The sequence below is a fragment of the Beta vulgaris genome, chromosome 8 (genome assembly GCF_026745355.1).
Source record: "Beta vulgaris subsp. vulgaris cultivar EL10 chromosome 8, EL10.2, whole genome shotgun sequence".
In the NCBI taxonomy this organism is placed as follows: Eukaryota; Viridiplantae; Streptophyta; class Magnoliopsida; order Caryophyllales; family Amaranthaceae; genus Beta; species Beta vulgaris.
In genome coordinates, this window is record NC_079209.1 from 45,922,640 (window position 1) to 45,941,216 (window position 18,577).

Sequence of the window (18,577 nt, forward strand, 5' to 3'; positions counted from 1 at the left end):
AACATGTTGGCCTTAGGCAGGAGAAAAATATTTTCTTAATAAATGAAGATTGCAACTTCTTTTTCTTTTTTTTGAGGGGAAGAAGATTTCAACTTTTGTTAGAAGAAAACAAGGTAAAACCTTAGCGTAAGAATTGCAAGGGTTTCAAAATGGGGAAAATGATTTTGTATTTTAAAGAGTTAAGTATGTTGATAATCATCCAACCAAAATATTTTTAAAGGATTATAAATCCAAATTCTATTTCTATACCTCAATTTTTGCAAAGCAAACACCCTCTTTAATGTTTAAGTGTCATAATATTCTGATATATCAACAAAAATTTAAATAAAGGCTTCTTCTTTCAAACAATGAATCAAAATTCGGATAAATGACTTTATTCAAATGTGGCCGTTGTAACGGCATGTCTTTCCCAATAGAAACATTGACTTGGAAAGAAAGGCTAAAATTCAAAATAGTACAATTAAAAAATTACGTCAAGATTCATGGAAGTACTTAGATCTTGTTTAGAATAAGAGGAGTCCCAAATTGAGGTTCTAAGCTCACTAGACATCTAGGAGCATGAACATAAGAAGGGGAGAGTTGAAATGAGAAGCGTTGAAGAATCTTTGCCAAAACTAGCTTCGCCTCTACTAATGCGAAATTTTGGCCAATACACACTCGAGGTCCACCACCAAAGGGGAAGAAGGAACCTGGGACTTTAGCTGCATTTGATACTCCTTGTGCAAATCGACCTGGATTAAACTCGTTTGCATCACTACCCCATAGATCTGGATCTCGATGTACAAGAATAGTTGGCAAACTGAATTCTTTCCCTTTTAGTAGAGGTAACTTATCTAGTTTGGTATTTTGGTGGATCATCCGAGAAAGAGATGTCACGGGAGGATAAAATCTCAGAGTTTCATTTATAATCATAGCTACCTGCCATAGAAAATTAACAATGTCTTAGAAATTCAACATTATGAGATATACTCCATCAGTCTTCTTTTAGTTGCTACATTTTACTATTTAGACATGTCTCTTTTTAATGTTATATTTGTCAAATATTTTTACTTTTAGTATGTGGTACCCACATATTATTTACCTTTATATCCTTATTTTTGTTTTTATTAGACAAAAAAACAACTATTTTATACTTTATTGTTCTACTTTTCAATGTTCCACACATGTTTCCTTGGCCTATGTGTTAAAGTAAATATAGCAACTAAAAAAAGACGAAAGTAATAGTACTTATTAATTTTTGAATAATAAAAGTAGGAAGTAGGTAAATAATAAAGTTAGCTTACTATTTTAAGATGATTGATGCTTTCAAAATCGGGAGACTTATCCTTTCCAAAGTGCTTAAAAACCTCCTCTCTTGCTTTAGTTTGCCAATCTTGGTATTGACTTAACAACAACATTGTCCATGTAAGCAAAGCTGCAGTGGTGTCCTCTCCAGCCAAATGAAACAATTTGCACTCTTCAATTATGTCATCCATTGTCATCCCACTTCCATGCTCTTCAATCTCTTTTTCATTTGACTCCAACATTATTCCTAGTAAGTCATCTTTGTGCTCGTACTTACCTTTTTTTAGTGATTCTTTCCTTTTGCATATCAAATTCTTTACTATTTCTCGGATTTCACGCTCAACCTTGATCTTCTTTCGATTCATCTTTGTTGGAATGTACCTGCAAATTATTACGACATCCATTTTCAGCTTGACATATTTTACTAGCTACTTGTTTGATTTCGGATAATCACGCTAATTAACGCTCTAAATACCCTATCATACAAAAAGATAAAACAACAAAAGGCCATCTGATTCTTCGTATAGGTAAGCGTAAGGACATTTATTTAGCAATAATTATTATTTCTCAAAAAACTATCATCGCCATATTAGAATTTAATTAAGGGTTTCGTACTCTAAATCATTTTTGCACACCCTATTTAACAATACTAAATCCCTAATGGTTATAACAGATAATCGTACCGTTTATTAAATAAAGGGTTTGAATCAAACAATGATGAACACCCCTCAACATTATCATATATTCCTTCCGGTCTTTATTAGTTTACCCGTATTCTTTTTTGGGATGTCTCTTATTAGTTTATTCCTTTCTTTTTTTTCTATTTTTGGAATGAGACCACTAACTTTTCATCACACATACATTCAACTTTAATATAAAATAATAGTTTCTCTTTCTTTCTATGACCCACAACACTATTTCTCCTAAAACTCTGTGTAATAAAAAAGGGGTAAACTAATAAAGATCAGATGGAGTATTTTCAATCACACTTTTTCCTTGCCTCAAACTTTTATCGTTCCAACCATTTTTATTATTCCCAATCATTTGTATTATTTGCATCTTTTTCAATATAAAATTACTCTTTTAGATACTGTGCTCAAAACTTAAAAGAAATGAATGAATTTTTGATCTTTTGGGGGGCGGGGGTACCACGACTCCATGAATACTAAAGAAGGGGCATAATAATGCGAGTATTGTTGATCATACCTCCATCCTGGAATGTAATTAGTAACAGAACGTAGCACTTGAAAGGTGATTATTACATGTTGATCTTGGAGCTTAAATAGTCGTTTTCCCTCTTCGTAAGAAGTTCCAAACGCTGCTCTAGCAATTACATCAGCTGACATACTACTTAATGAAGACCACACATCAATTTCGGACGATCCTTTTTCTGCTACCATTTCTTCCCATTTTTTTAACATTGTCTCGCAACTTAATTGCATTGTTGGCACCATGTTCTACAAAAATCAAAAAGCATGAAATGTGGTGAGAGAAAAAGGGCAATGCTACATCTATCCGGTGGGTAGTTAACTTACTAGAAATAGAACAATAAGAAACTAGAATAGTATTAGAACTGATGAGTTGGATTCCACTATTTATTTATTTCTATTAATAGTTGGTTGTTGACCCACTGGGTAGATAAAGTTTTTTTCCAGAAAAAAGCATTGAATTAATACATCAATTGTTGGAGTATAATGAAACAATCTAAAATATCTTCATTGGAACTTGGACTTGGATTTAAGTGCGGAGAAGTAATCAAAATCACTAAAGCATCATTTCGAATGTAAAAGATTCACAAAGAAAATGTACGATTTTATAAATTAAAATGAATAAGAAATAAGTACTCCCTCTGTTTCAAAATATAAGTCATTTGTATTTTACGAAAATTTGCTTTGACCACAAATATCTCTCAAATATGTTAAATAAAAATTATAAAAATTATACCGTTGGATTCGTCTTGAAAAATATTATAATAATATTATTTTTAAAATTTTTTTATCAACATAAATTGAGAGTAATTAACGGTCAAAGTTCGACCTCGAATATCGTGCGTGCCTTATATTGTGAAACGGAGGGAGTATATTATAAAACGGAGGAGTTCTATATTTATAAGACTAAATAGACAAATTTATACTTCCTCCGTTGCTTAATAAGTGCAACATAGAGAAAGTGGGGGAATACCAAGGAATGTAGAGAGAGAAAGTTGGGACCACAATAAAGTAGAGTAATTCATTATTCAAGTGATGAAACAAAAAAGTTATAGTCCCATCTTGCTTTTGGTGGCATATTTGTAATAATATTGAACTTTTTTTTTTACCATTTTGAGCTTGGTTGCACTTATTGTGACTATTCCAAATAAGGAAAATGTTGCACTTATTAAGAAAAGGGGTAGTATCTTCTAGTATGGAATAAAATATTCTCTACTATAAATTGGGAGCCGGAATTCGTATAAAATGCACTGTAACTTTAAGAAATTGTACGTTCTATGAGTTAGGATATTAAACAACATCAGAGATTGTTTCAAAACTAAGACTTAGACAATCTGATTAAATATTGTTTAATTATTCCTTAAGAAATCCTAATTTTAATAATATAAAAGTTTACAATTGTTATTAAGTAAGAGAACAAGATCCTATTCAATTAAATATTGTTTAATTAATTGATAAAAAAATATTGTCCTAGTATAATGTTTATGACCGTACTTTAAAATTATTAATTTATTATAAATGGATCCCACTTATAATTACTTCTCAAACTAACAATAATAGTACACGAATTAGAATTTTTGAATTGTAAAGCTTTTATCACTTAAGTTAATCATTTCCTTGGTTTAGTGTAGAGCAAACTCTAAAGTTTGTTTTTTCTAAAATCAAACTTTAATTATGACATCCTGCTTATTTGCATGCTCTACAAAGAGTTCTCCTTTCTATAGATGTATAAATAGATTCTAGTTCCATTAGAATATATAATTTTTTAAAAAAATCTAAATTGCAACCAACACCTCTATCATCAAAAGGCCAATCAATGACATAAAATACAAGGAAAATGTTAAAACACAAATTATTATAATAAACAGTCTAATTTTAACATAAAATTAAAGAACCTAAACCTACATTCTCCTAACAAGTCCATTTCATTTCTCTCTAACCCAACACTATTTCTAGGTATCTTGCACCACCTAGTCGCCTCCTCTCTTCTCTTCTCTCCTTCCTTTATTTCCCTTTGAATTTTTAATTACAACAAACAATTTCTAAAAATAGCCTAACAATCTTACGGAATGGATTAAACTAGTCATTAAATGGATTAAACCACTCATTAAATGAATTAAATAATATGATTAATGAATAGATTAAATAGGTCACTATATAGATTAAAATGATTACTAAATAGATTAAACTAGTCACTATGTTTAAAAAGGTGGTCCGTTCTCTTCTTAATATAGGACTTGGACCCCCCTACTTTTAAATTAAAAGTACACGTTCTATTAGAAGACTAACTGATGTGAAAAAGTGGTAAGCCCCCCAATTTCAGGGTATAGATTTGTTGAACTATGCTTTAAATTAATTATATGATGCTTGGATTAACCAAGCACAAGATCCATGGGTGAAACGCCTTGGTAGGGGTAAGGGGGAAACGCCCCCGAACTTTTCGATATATGCCATTTAATATATCTAGTCTGTTTAGGCTTATTTGTTTTAGATTAATTAGTAGGATACTATATAGATCCTATAATTAATTTATACCTACATATTCTATAACATGTTCTCTCTCCTAAATCTAATAAAATTGTTTCTCCTGTGCCTGTAAATGTTAGAACCACATTAATTTCTTATGTTAATTGTTTATTGTTTTCACTTCATTAGTTGCATCTTTCACAATATGATTAAAGCCTTTACAATACCAATAAAATAATGTTTACCTTTAACTTCTCGACATGAAAAGCAGGATTAAGAATTCGTCTAATTTTGACCCAATTTTGACCCTCTCGCATTACTAGGCCAAAAGTTCCACTCCCCGTCGGGCACTCCTTGTGGTACACCTCATATTTGGTGAATATTTCCCTTATGTGTTCTGGCTTGGTGATGTTGACTCTTGGCCTTCTACCGTACCATATAAAAGACTTCAAGCCTGCACGTATGTAACAATTTTTGTTTAATTGATTTTTCTACATTATAGTCACTATTCATTTTACTTTTACTAAGAATTTTGATCACCATTTGTACATAATATTTATTGTATATAACTATCAACAAAACAGGATCGCTTATATTTCGGAACCAATAATAACTTTTACTTAACTTATTTGACTTCTCCACTAATTTCAGTGGATATATTCTAGTTACCATCTTATGTGTTACCTACTATAACATTCAATCAATGAGAACCATCTTTTTTTTTTCTTTACCAGTTACATTGTGTTTTATCTTCTCTTTGATAGATTTAGTTCTAGTGATTTGATTAAGTAATTCTTGTTGCTCTTAGATACAAAGATTAGAGATGGATCTTTGATAAAACTCAATGGTTTTACAGTTTTTTAGTGCATCTGAACTTAAAATATTAAATTACAATGAATTAGTGTTCTTTCTTTAGGTTGCACATTTAAAATTTATTTTTGGATGAAAAAAGTTGGCTTTTAGCTTATAAAAAGTCCATTGCCAAACGACTGTCTAAAACAAATTCCAGATAACTGATAATTGATTGTGTAAAGAAATCCAATAAGGAATTGACACAAATTATATACTTCCTCCGTTTTTTTTTAGATGTTACACTTTTCAAATCACGGACTCCTAGGTAATTTTTGGAGAGGAGAGAGATAGAGAGAATGAAAAACAAAAGGGTCCCATGTGAACATGTGATAGGTGAGAGATAGAGAGAAATTATTACCCAAAATAAAAGTGTAACATCTAATTTAAAATTTCCTAAAATAGAAAGTGTAACATTTAAAAAAAAACGGAGGAAGTATATTGTTGTGCATCCTTGTTGGTGGGGTTATTAGTTTTAGGCAAAATTTTGGCATATTGTCATTATATCTGCTCTGCCCTTCCCCAAATTTATCAAAATTACAGTTTTGCATCCAAACTACTTTTCTTATTTCTTGTTTAACAATGTACCAACATTAGAGGGTTTGTTAATTTTAAAAGTTGTCATTTTTTTAATATATACTTCATCCGTATTATATTTATGATTACACTCAAAATATGAAAGATTAATGGCATGTTCTCTTCGGCATAAAACAATTAATTTGAACTGAATTGAATTGAACTGAACTGAATTGAACTGAACTGAATTGAACTGAACTGAATTGAACTGAACTGATCTGAACTAAACTGAATTGAACTGAACTGAACTGAACTGAAATGAATAGTGATATGTGAGAGTAAAAGTATTGTCAAGAGCTGAACTGAACTGAAATGAACTGGTATGAACTGAACTGATCTGAACTGAACTGAATTGAATTGAACTGAATTGAACTGAACTGAATTGAACTGAACTGAAAACAAGCTGGGGAGAACAGACCCTTGACTTAGATGAATTTACATATATTAATTCGTTGATGTAAAAATAACAAATGTTACGTTGTGAGTGATTTATAATACTTCTTCCATTCCGAATAAAATGCAACAAATGTACCTTTTCATTTTTCACCCTTTTCACTTTGACTAAGATTTGTGATTTATACATAATGAAAAACATAGTCGAGGGATATCTTATAGATTCGTCTCTTGGCGTACTTTCATAAAATGTAATTTTTGTAATTCATACTTATATGTAATTATAGATATATGTGGTCAAAATAATGCCTTAAGATATGAAAAGGTGCATTGGTTGCATTTAAATTGGAACGAATGAAGTATTAATTTTTATTGAATGAATTTTGTGCAAAAATAATAGACATAATGAGTTGGTTTGACTGAATGAAAAAGTATTCAAAAAAAAAAAAAAGAATGCTAACCATTTTCATGTGCACGTCAAGACGTCATGTATATCATATTTCTCTTATAAAAAAAAAGGGTCAAAATATTTTGTTCCATTTATTTTTTTATTGAAATATTTGATGCATAGAACATTTTTAACTTGTTTAGAATGACAAGTAAATGTCAAAATATACCCATTTAATTTTTTGATTGGAATATTCAATGCATATATCATTTTTAACTTGTTTAGAATGACAAATTGTTCTTAAATTTTTTTTATAACATTTTTTATCTTAGTAGATCATTAAGGGTAATTTACCATTTTTAAAATGGGATACCATCGTCCTCCCCTTCCCCTTTTATAATAGATTAATAATTCATATCCACCACTCTATTTAAAGGGCGATAAACAGTAACCATAATTTGATCTTACACATAGGCCCTGTTTGGCAAACAGAGTTTAGAGTTTAACTGTTACAGTTTAGAGTTTGCTGTTAGAGTTTTAACTTTTTGGGTTTTTCTACGTTATACCCTTGTGTTTCTTCAATTTCTACGTTTTACCCCAACTTTTTAAAAATTCCACTCGGTACCCTCAAGGTTACCTTTTTTAATGCACGATGCACAAATTGCTTCTTAAATGTCATTAATTTCATTAATTTTTTTAAATTTATTGGAACTAATTTGACTTATACATAGTTTAACCCTTAGAAGGTTATTCACTAATTAGATTCGTTCCACCGGAATATCAAAAATAGACGAAATTAATGATGTATAATCAGCGATAGGGGCATTGTCCGTTAAAAAAAGTAAGTTTAAGGGTACTATGTAGAATTTTGAAAAGTTTGGGGTACAACGTAAAAATTGAAAAAATACAAAGGTATAACGTAGAAAACCCTAACTTTTTTATTTAGCGGATTTGACTACGGATTTCACTTCTGTTTATATAAATGTTTTTGGTAAAACTTAGTTGTTTGATAAAAGCTGATAAGTATATTAAGGTATAAAATGACAATTATAGACATGAGTCATTATTATTATTATTATTGTTATTGTTATTGTTATTATTATTATTATTTTATTCCTTTTTCTAATCCACCACAAGCCACTACCCATCAAATGCCACAACTCCATTCTCTCTCCTCTTTCTCTTTCACTTCCAAGTTCCAACCCAGTATCCCCACTGATTTCATTTAAAAAAAATAATCTAAAACAACTCTTTGTGCAAAAACCATCACGTCATCATCATCAATCCTTCATCAAGAATCATCATCATCCTCAAGTATCATCAAGAATCATCATCAATTCATCAATCACAAGTTGCAGACTTTCATCATGTAAAAAAGAAAGTGTATTATGCCTTAATCCGAAATTCCCAATTTCCCATAGTTGATCTTCCTCAAGACCGTGTGCGAATAATTTTGTCAATATTCATTTGGCTTTACCTTACTCCTTTAGAATTATTGTAGGGGATATTTTCTGCTTTCGGTGTGACTGTTGATATTTTTGGTATTTAGGCTATGTTCAGTTCACCTTATTTTTGCTTATTTCAGATCTAATCAGATTAGATCAGATAGAAAAAATAAGTTCCGATCAGATCAGTTCAGATCATGCTTATATTTAAAAATCATTATATCTCTCATTATATATTTGTAAAAATTATAATAATTGAATATTAATAAAGTATTCATTGAGACGAATCAAACAAGACCCCACATGACTATATTTTTCCTTATATATTGAGAGAAATCTAAAAGATAAGATCTTGTAATCAGATCAGTTCAGATTAGAAAAAATAAGTTCAGATCAGATAAGTTCAGATCAGAAAATTTCAGGTGAACTAAACATAGCCTTAATCATTTGTGAAAATTATTACTCCCTCCGTCTTTTTTTATTTGCTACATTTTGCCATTTAGGGGTGTTTCAATTTATTTGCTACATTTTGCCATTTAGGGGTGTCTCAATTTATTTGCTACATTTGCAAATATTTCCATATATAGTACATAGGTCCCACACTTTATTTACAAATTTGCCATCACTCCCTTCTTGATTTTGTAAATGTTTCCATATATAATACATAGGTCCCACAATTTACCTATTTGCTTTTTTGTTAATTCCATTTATGTCAATGGTCCCCACTCCCTCCTTGGTCTTTGTGAAAAAGTACTTGTAGCAAATAAAAAAAGACGGGAGGGAATATTTACTTTTTGTTTGGACGCAATGGAATATCTTGCTCTCTGCATAATAACTACTGTGATTTTCGAATGAACTCTATTTAAATAAAGATCAATAAAATCTGATTGTATAAACTATGAGGTCAAGAAAATACACACAGATGTTTTAATATAAAGAAGCTACATGTCTACATGCATATAAAAAGAACAAAATTTGGACAACAAAAGATTAAGACCGGTAAATATGATGAGGTGAAAAAATACCATATTGTTGGATGGTTTCATTAACAAAAGGCATGATGCGAGGAATAATATCATGAGAGAGGGATGATATGGGCTTGGAAAGTGCAGATCGTGTGAGGCGAGTGATCTCCGAGAGATCTCCGTGAATTGAACGGTATGGATTGCCCTGAAATCCATGTTTTCTTAAGAAATTTTCCAGCCTCTTGGGCCTTAACCAAAGTTTGTTGATGAAATAAAATGCTATGTGTGTAAAGACTATAAAAAAAGCAGCACAAATAATATGGATTCTTTCCATGGTTCTTACTGCTTATTAGTTAGTACTATATGCAAACAAAGTGAGTATGTAGTTTATATAGACAACAATGCATTTGGGGTGGGACTACGCATTGTGCTTATGTCAAAACTAGGGCATGTTCTCTACATTTTATTTTCTATTCAGTTCAGTTCAGTTCAGTTCAATCAGTTCAGTTCAGTTCAATTCAGTTCAGCTCTATTCTTTTATAACCATTTTGTTAAATATTATTATTATGTTGGTATAATTTATTTACTAATTATTGTTATTATTACTATTATTATTATTGTTATTATTATTATTATTTATTTTTATATCATTACTATTAAGTAGTAAGTTTTATTATTATTATTACTATTATTATTATCATTATTATTGTTGTTGTTTCTATATATTATTTTGTTTATTATAGCTTTACTCATTATTATTACTATTATTATTAGGAGGAACATGATTTAGGTCAAAGCATAAATAAACCCACATTTTTTAGCCCATAAACCAATCAAATCGCGTCAAGATGGTTTATGATGAAATTTTTGCGGTCCAACCCAATCATTATTTTTATTACTAAAATTATATTATTAAATCTAATTATTAAAATAGTAATATTAATTTACTTCTTAGATATTATTGTTATTATACATCATCATCAAGTATTAATATATTAATACAAATAATATAAAATAATTATTATTAAATTATCATTATTATTGTTAATTATTATTATTATTATTAATTTATGATTATTAATATTATTTATTTATAACTATTTAAAAATATTCAAAATACTATTATTATTACTTATCATTATAATTATTATTTAATATTCATATTATTATTGTTTATATATTATTTATACATTCATTACATTCAATTTAATTTAATTTAATTCATTTCAATTAAATTCAGTTCATTCAGTTCGGTTAAGTTCGGTTCAGTTCAGTTTAGTTCAGCTCCGATCAATTCAGTTCAGTTCAGTTCAGCTGTTTTATGACGAAGAGAACATGCCCTAGGTATGTGGGTGTGGACTGTGGGACCGTCACGAAGTATGCAAAATATCTCAAAATATGATTTCTTACTAAAACACACAGAACACGAGGTCATTTAGCTAGGTCAAAACTTACCTTTTAGATTTTTCTCAATATATAAGAAAAAATATAATCATGCGAGGTCTTGTTTGATTCGTCTCAATGAGTATTTTATTAATATTCAATTATTCTATTTTTACTACTATGTAATGAAAGATATTTAATAATAATAATGAGTTTTTAACTACAAACTAACATGAGCTGAACTTATTGTTTCTGATCTGATAAACAAAAATAAGTGAACTAAACATAGCCTTAATCTAAACACAAGACCGCAACAGTGTGGGAATAATTTTGTCAATGTTCAATTGGCTTTACCTTACTCCTTTTCAATTATTGTAGAGGGATATTTTCGGCTTTAATCTTGCAGACTTTACTGTTGATATTTTTGGTTTTTGTTATAAACTCTATAAGCCTTACTATGTGATGAATATTTCATGGAGTTTGTTTTGTAGAAAGAAATAAGAGAAGAAGATGGTTGGTAATGGGGCTTTCATTTTGTTTCTTTTTTCCTATTAGGATTTCTCTTTCTAAAAATCTTAGGCATCTTTTGGCTCCAACTTCTCTCTAGCATTTCCCTATTCTACTATCTAGTGCTAAATGTTTGGTTTCATGACTTCAAGGTCATGAAAATCAAACCCCACTAGATGCTTTTTGGGGGTGAGGTTTCCCTTACCATACCCCTCCCTCTCGAGTAGGGATGGGCATGGATAGGGCAACCCTAAACCGGAACCCTAAATTTTTGTTGGACCTGTACCCTACGGGTCTAGAAAAGTTGGACCCAAACCCTTAGGGTCTACAAGGTCTAGGGTCTGCTAGAGGGTCTATAAGGTCTTGGGTCCAGGTATAGGGTCTATCCTATTTCCTTTATTTTTATCCAATTTTCAATATTTTTTATATTTCATAACTTACGATAGAGCCCATGATGTGTATGGTATAGGATTTGAGTCTAGCATTTAGGGTCTAAATGACAAAAGTTGAGTCTAAGGTTTACGGTCTACATGGTCTAGAGTTGAAAAAACACTTTAAGGAGGCTAACCTACAAACTTGTCTGGTTAAACCTTAAAAAAGTAACAGATCACTAGGATCTTTTAGACAATGTAATAGTCATTGGATATGACAATCAATGATTTTAAACTAAACTTACTCTTGGTACAATATGATAAAACAGATCATTTTTTTACATCGATAACAAATCATGATTATCAACTACACTTACTAACACATTGCTAATTCAACTAAACTTTACTAATAAAAGTTTGATAATACAATATATCGACCAATAACAACAATTATAAGATTAAGAAGACAACATCTAATATATAACATCTCCAAATGAATGTATAATCAAACCACTTTGTTGAGTCAGTTGGTCTTGTAAGAAACTGCTTACTTTTAATCTAAAAATAGGCAACAGCCCAAGCCCAATGTTAAGAATAGAATGAACCATTTTTTCGAATATAGTAACTAGTTTAATTTATTTAGTGACCAGCTTAAATTACATGCTTGAATCTGTTTAATGATTAGTTTAATCTATTCGTGACTTATTTAATCCATTTGGTAAAACCATCGGGTTATTTATTAAAACTATCTTAAGTAGTTCGAAATTCAAATGGAAACAAAAAATGGAGAAAGAACAACTAGGTTGATGTCAAATGTCTATAAATAGTGTTGGGGCTTGTTGGCATGTGGATAAGTTACCTCGTGCGAGATTAGTCCGAAGAGAATTTATCTTAAACAAGATTCTCAAAAGGGAATTTTTTTAAAAAATCTAATAATTTGTATGATTGAATATGAAATACAAATAAACCAATAACATATGGTGCCATATTTCGCAACTAATCCACTGGAAAACAAAAACCTATACAAAAAGATTAGTGCCGGTAATGGGCATTAAGCAATATTGATCACCAAACACGGATCTGTATTAATAGATTCCCCACTTTGACGTCGTCAGTACTACTCCCTCCGTCCCATAATATAGTGCCTATTTCATTTTTGGTGGTCAAACTTTAAAATCTTTGACCGAATATTCTCATTTGTATATATAAAAAAACATATTCATGTAGGATCTTGTTAGATTCGTCTCAATGTGTAGTTTCATAATATCAACTTTTTATATTTTTTATCAATAAGGAATTGAAGATATTAAAGGTCAAAGTTACGTTTTGGAGACCGTGAAAAAAGAAACAAGCACTATATTATGGGACGGAGGGAGTAGTTTAATATATACACGTGAAATAAGCTTTACGCCTTTAACTCCTGTAGGGGGCAGATATTATAAAGGCCTGGGTGGCCCAGTCCCCAAAATAATTTAAAAAACTGTTTTTGGGTTTTCGTGAAAACAGTACTTTAAAATAAAATAGTAGGCTTGCACATGTATTGGCAGATATTATAAAGGCATGGGTGGCCCAGTCCCCAAAAAATTTTAAAAAATGGGTTTTCGTGAAAACAGTTTTTTAAAATAAAATATTACGCTTGCACATGTACTATTACATATTCGATTATTTATTTCATTCGTTCTTTGCCCGTAGTATAGATCGGGGGAGATGGGGGATCAAATCTCCTTGTTTACCTTTTGATTAAAACATAATTTCCTTCCAAATCTTCATAGCTATAGACTTCCACAACTTTCTTTCTGTCATTGTTTCCTTAAATTCTTTCATTGTTACCTTAATCCTTTCTTTCGTCGTGTTCTATCAATTCTCTATTTATTCTTTTATTTATTGGCTATTTCTTTTGCTTGCATGATTTTTTAATATTGAAAAGATAATTTTAATATAATTATTTAGCTCTTAAGCACTAAAAAGGAATAGCTTATTTTAAAAGGACTAAGGGTCTGTTCTCCCTTGTTTATTTTCAGTTCAGCTCAGTTCAGTTCAGCTCAGCTCCATTCTTTTATAACCATTTTGTTAAATATTATTATTATGTTGGTCTAGTTTATTTTACTTATTCTTCTTCTTCTTCTTCTTCTTCTTATCATTATTATTATTATTATTATTATTATTATTATTATTATTATTATTATCATTATTATTTACTTTTATATCATTATTATTAAGTATTATTATTATTTCTATATATTATTTTGTTTATTATAGCTTTCCTCATTATTATTACTATTATTATTAGAAGGAACATAGTTTAGGTCAAAAACACAAATAAACCCACGTTTGTTTAGCCCATAAACCAATAAAATAGTGTCAAAACAGTTTATGAGGAAATTTTAGGCGGTACAACCCAATCATTATTTTTATTACTAAATATTATTATATTATTAAATCTAATTATTAAAATAGTAATATTAATTTAACTCTTGTATATTACTCTTATTATATAATCAACATCAAGTATTAATATATTAATACAAATAATATAAAATAATAATTATTAATTATCATTATTATCATTAATTATTATTATTAATTTATGATTATTAATATTATTTATTCATAACTATCATTTAAAAATATGCAAAATACTATTATTATTCATTATTATTACTTATCATTATAAGTATTTACTCAATATTCATATTATTATTGTTTAAATATTATTTATATATTTATTACATTTAATTTAATTCAATTAAATTCAGTTCAGTTCAGTTCAGTCCAATTCAGTTTAGTTTAGTTTAGTTTAGTTCAGTTCAATTCAATTCAGTTCAGATCAATTCAATTGTTTTATGCCGAAGAGAACAAGCCCTAAGTCCGAATTGGTTGAGAATTTCAAGATCTTTTTCAAAATTTGTAGCGGGACTGAAAACATAGGTGTGGACTATGTTGTTTGCAAATATTCCTAACAACTTTGTATAAGAACAATTTTTTTTTTGAAAATATTAATATACGAAATATTAATATCAAATTTATTCACGTCAAATCTAAATTTCTCATTATCCATTTTTGCGATAAAATGACTAGGGAGTCGATGTACCAGGCATAGTAAATACTCCCTATATGATTTGGTTACTAATCCATAATATTGGTGGTTCTCCAAGTCTAAATTCCTAAACCTTCCCCTGTAAGCAAATGGATCCTAGCATGAAGCCATTGGACAAATCCCCCCATATAAAGGTGTCTTTAATAGTTTGATGATCAACGATACAATGTCATAATTTTTCTTGCAAGAAGAAACTCATTCTCACTTTTTGGTGTGTTTTTCTCAATTTTAACGTTGACTCTTCTATCTTTCTTTAACCCCATATTTTCATTAACTACAGTTTTACCCCTATGCATCTCAAAAACTACACCGAAAAAGGAAAATAGGTTTCATCTTGCAAGAAAAATTAAGGGCTCGTTCGATATTACTGTGATTTTCTATTTTTTGGCTTTTTATTTTCAAAGTCATATGATATTTGTCCTATAGTAAATAAAAAAATTAGTCAAATTTACTGAGAAAATAATGATTTTGAAAACTGGCAACTAAAAAGTGAAAACCACTTTTTCTGATTTCCTCTTTATGGGTTTTAGTTTTCAAAAAAACTAAAAACTGAAAACAAAGAACGATAACGAACGGGCCATAAGTCAGTGTTTTTATTTTTTTTCGCAAAAAATACATTATAAGTTTGTTTCTCGTAAAATTGAACTTTTTAAAAGGTTTTTTTTGACAAATTTTCCTATAAATTATAAAGGTTTATATGTTTCTTTAACAGTTATGATGAACAACATCATAATACTATATTATAACACTTGCATATAAATTATAAAGGTTTCTTTGACATTGATGATCAACATTCAACAATTATGATATCATAATTCATTATTCATAATAATGCTTTAGTTCATACAAATGGACGGGAAATTTTAGTCACACTCATGAGTACGATTTTCCTCGAGGCCCTTGCTTTAAGCAATTCTACAAACCCCACATGGCCTCAGAGGCCAATATAAAGGAAACGTAAGCGTGGCAGATCAACAATTATTCTAGCTGATTGTCCTTGGTTCCCTCTAGGGTTTCTCTTTGGAAGAGTTTTTCTCTTTAGGGTTTCTCCTTGGGAGGATTTTTTCTTAGCCTCCGTCGCTAGGTTTTTCTTCTTTTTTGAAGGTTTTCCTTCATTCTTTCTTCTTTCTCTTTGTTTTTTCATCACTTTTCTTCTTAGTCTCAATTGTGAATCTTTGTAGGGGCTTCCACTGGTGTTCGTACCGGTGGGAAGCCTCAAAAACCTTTTTAATTGCTTCCAATAAGTATATCCCATCATTAAGATGGTATTCATTTTAGGATGTTCCATTTCTTTTTTTGTTCGTCTAATGAATAAGGAAGATCTAACAATCACTATTCTCTGTAAGAATCTAGAAGACCACAGAAGTATTTTCACCCAAACGACTATGCATCAGTGGAAGTTAAGCCGAATCAGGGCGAACTCACAGATTGTATTGCTTCAGATGAAGGTTTTTATTAAGGCTATTTTTTTATCAAATCTGCGATGTATCTAGTTCTAAGGTGTTATATACCTATGTTGGAATTTTCGATTTTTCAGGATTTTATTGTAAGTATCGTTTGGCTATCCCTTATCAATGAAATTATGTTTTTTCCTGTCAAAAAAAAAAAAAAACAATTATTCTAGCTGTGTTTAGTTGACCTAAAATTTTCTGATCTGAACTTATTTGATCTGATTTTATTTAATCTAACTTATTTTTTTCTGATTTGGTCTGATCTGATATGATTTGAACTGATCTGATTTGAACTGATCTAATTTGATTTACAAGATCTTATCTTTTATAAAATATATTAATATTATTATATTATTACTTTGTAATTTATTATTATGCAATACATTATAAGATCTTATTTATAGTATTACGATTATTATCATTTTATTTCTAAACGTTTACACAACTTTTATTAATAATAATTATTATTGTTATCGTTATTATAATAACAACAACAATAATAGTTATATTCATAATAATAATAATAATTACTAAAAATAATAATATAACCCAAGTCATTAATTTATAAGAGCACTTATACAGTGTTTCACACTTTTCCTTAAAAAAAATATTTCACACTTGAGAAGTGAGCAAACTCAACTCTTTTGTTTCATATAAAATAAAATAAGATATACAAATAATTATGCTTGCAAGAAATAAATAGATAGCGTGCAACTTCAATAGCTAGATAGATTTGAAATTCGGTAGGAAGAGGTATACTGAATCTAAATTTATAATTTGTATCTCGCACTTAGGGCCTGTTCTCTTCGGCATAAAACAACTGAACTGAACTGATCTGATCTGATATGAACTGAACTGAACTGAACTGAATAATGATATGTGATAGTAAAAGTATTGTCAAGAGCTGAACTGAACTGAATTGAACTGGTCTGAACTGAACCGAATTGAAGTGAACTGAATTGAACTGAAAATAAGTTGGGGAGAACATGCCCTTAGCTTATTTTGAAATGTAATCCGAACTTAGTAGTTTCATTATCATGAATTTGAGCTATCATATTTTATATATTTCTTATTTTTGCGTCAATCTTATGTTCTTAACACGAATTTTCTATTATTTAATAACAACAAAATAACTTAAAATAATGACAACAATGACATTTACAATGATAACAACAAGATTAATAATTAATAAGTACAACGACAACAATAATAATTCTTTTGAATAAATGTACTAGTAAATAATAATATGAATAGTAATAATGAGTTTTTAAATATAAGCATATTCTGATCTGAAATAAACAAAAATAAGGTGAACTGAACATAGCCTTAGTAAGAGCATGAGTAGTGGGTTGGTTGGTCTTGGTTGGTTTTTGAGTTTTTTTTTTTCTTTCTTTCTCCTTTTCTCCTTCTTACACCTCACATCCCGCTAACTTCCCACCAACTTATCTTTTTTTTTTCTCACAATGGGTAGACTATTCTTACTTGGCTTTTCTAATTATCTCTCTTACTTTTGGTATACTCCATCATATACTCTCTTTCCTATCCATAATGTTCTAATACTTATATAGAATAGATAATTTTTATTCATGTTTTAATTAGTGATATATTAATTAATTTATATACATTTTGAATAATTTTAGGTATGAGAAAGTTATTAGAAAGAAAAGTAGGTTGTGAAAAAATATGGTAAAATACATCAAATTTAGGCTCAATTTATAGATAATTTTTTTATAGCTGTAATGTAATTTTAAAAAAAATAAATTATAAGCTGATTTTATTCACTTTAAAACAAATTACAATCTTGTAAAAAAACACACCAAGAATCACCCAATTTGTTGCTACGGACACCATCCAAGGCAATTGGTCTAACATTCCAGACCATCAAAGGCATAGTTATTGGGCTAGCTTTACTTTTTGCTAGACCAACCAAAACCAAACCCATTGCTCATGCTCTAAGAAGTAAAATACCATAGACCGGTTGCGGATGTAGAAACAATGTTAGTGGGTTTAAATTGAAAATTATCGATTTTAGTGGGTTCAAACAGTACATGTTTAAACAATATTTGAAAATTTCTTAAATTTTATAAAGAGAATTTTCAAAATATTCATAATTCAAGTGGGGCCAATTGATCCAATTATTTTTTCATACTACCTCCTCCACTGCTATTGGATTATACTTTCACTTAGATCTATC

At 29.5% G+C, this 18,577-nt stretch overlaps 1 protein-coding gene across 1 annotated transcript; it reads right to left on the minus strand.

Moving 5' to 3' along the window:
- Positions 1 to 358: 358 nt before the first annotated feature.
- On the minus strand, positions 359 to 9,939 carry LOC104884384 (cytochrome P450 CYP72A219). Its single transcript, XM_010669026.4, has 5 exons — positions 9,635 to 9,939; positions 5,204 to 5,412; positions 2,491 to 2,741; positions 1,284 to 1,665; positions 359 to 918 (listed from the first exon to the last, which is right to left on the minus strand). The coding sequence occupies exons 1-5, from the start codon at positions 9,906 to 9,908 to the stop codon at positions 493 to 495; spliced, it is 1,542 nt and encodes a 513-aa protein (XP_010667328.1). The 5' UTR covers positions 9,909 to 9,939; the 3' UTR covers positions 359 to 492.
- Positions 9,940 to 18,577: the final 8,638 nt, after the last annotated feature.

Coding starts and splice junctions, on each gene's coding strand:
- LOC104884384 (XM_010669026.4), bottom strand. CDS start 9,908: ATGGAAAGAATCCATATTATTTGTGCTGCTTTTTTTATAGTCTTTACA. Junction 5,413..9,634: donor TGAAACCATCCAACAATATG/GTATTTTTTCAC, acceptor ACATACGTGCAG/GCTTGAAGTCTTTTATATGG. Junction 919..1,283: donor GCATCAATCATCTTAAAATA/GTAAGCTAACTT, acceptor TTTCTATGGCAG/GTAGCTATGATTATAAATGA.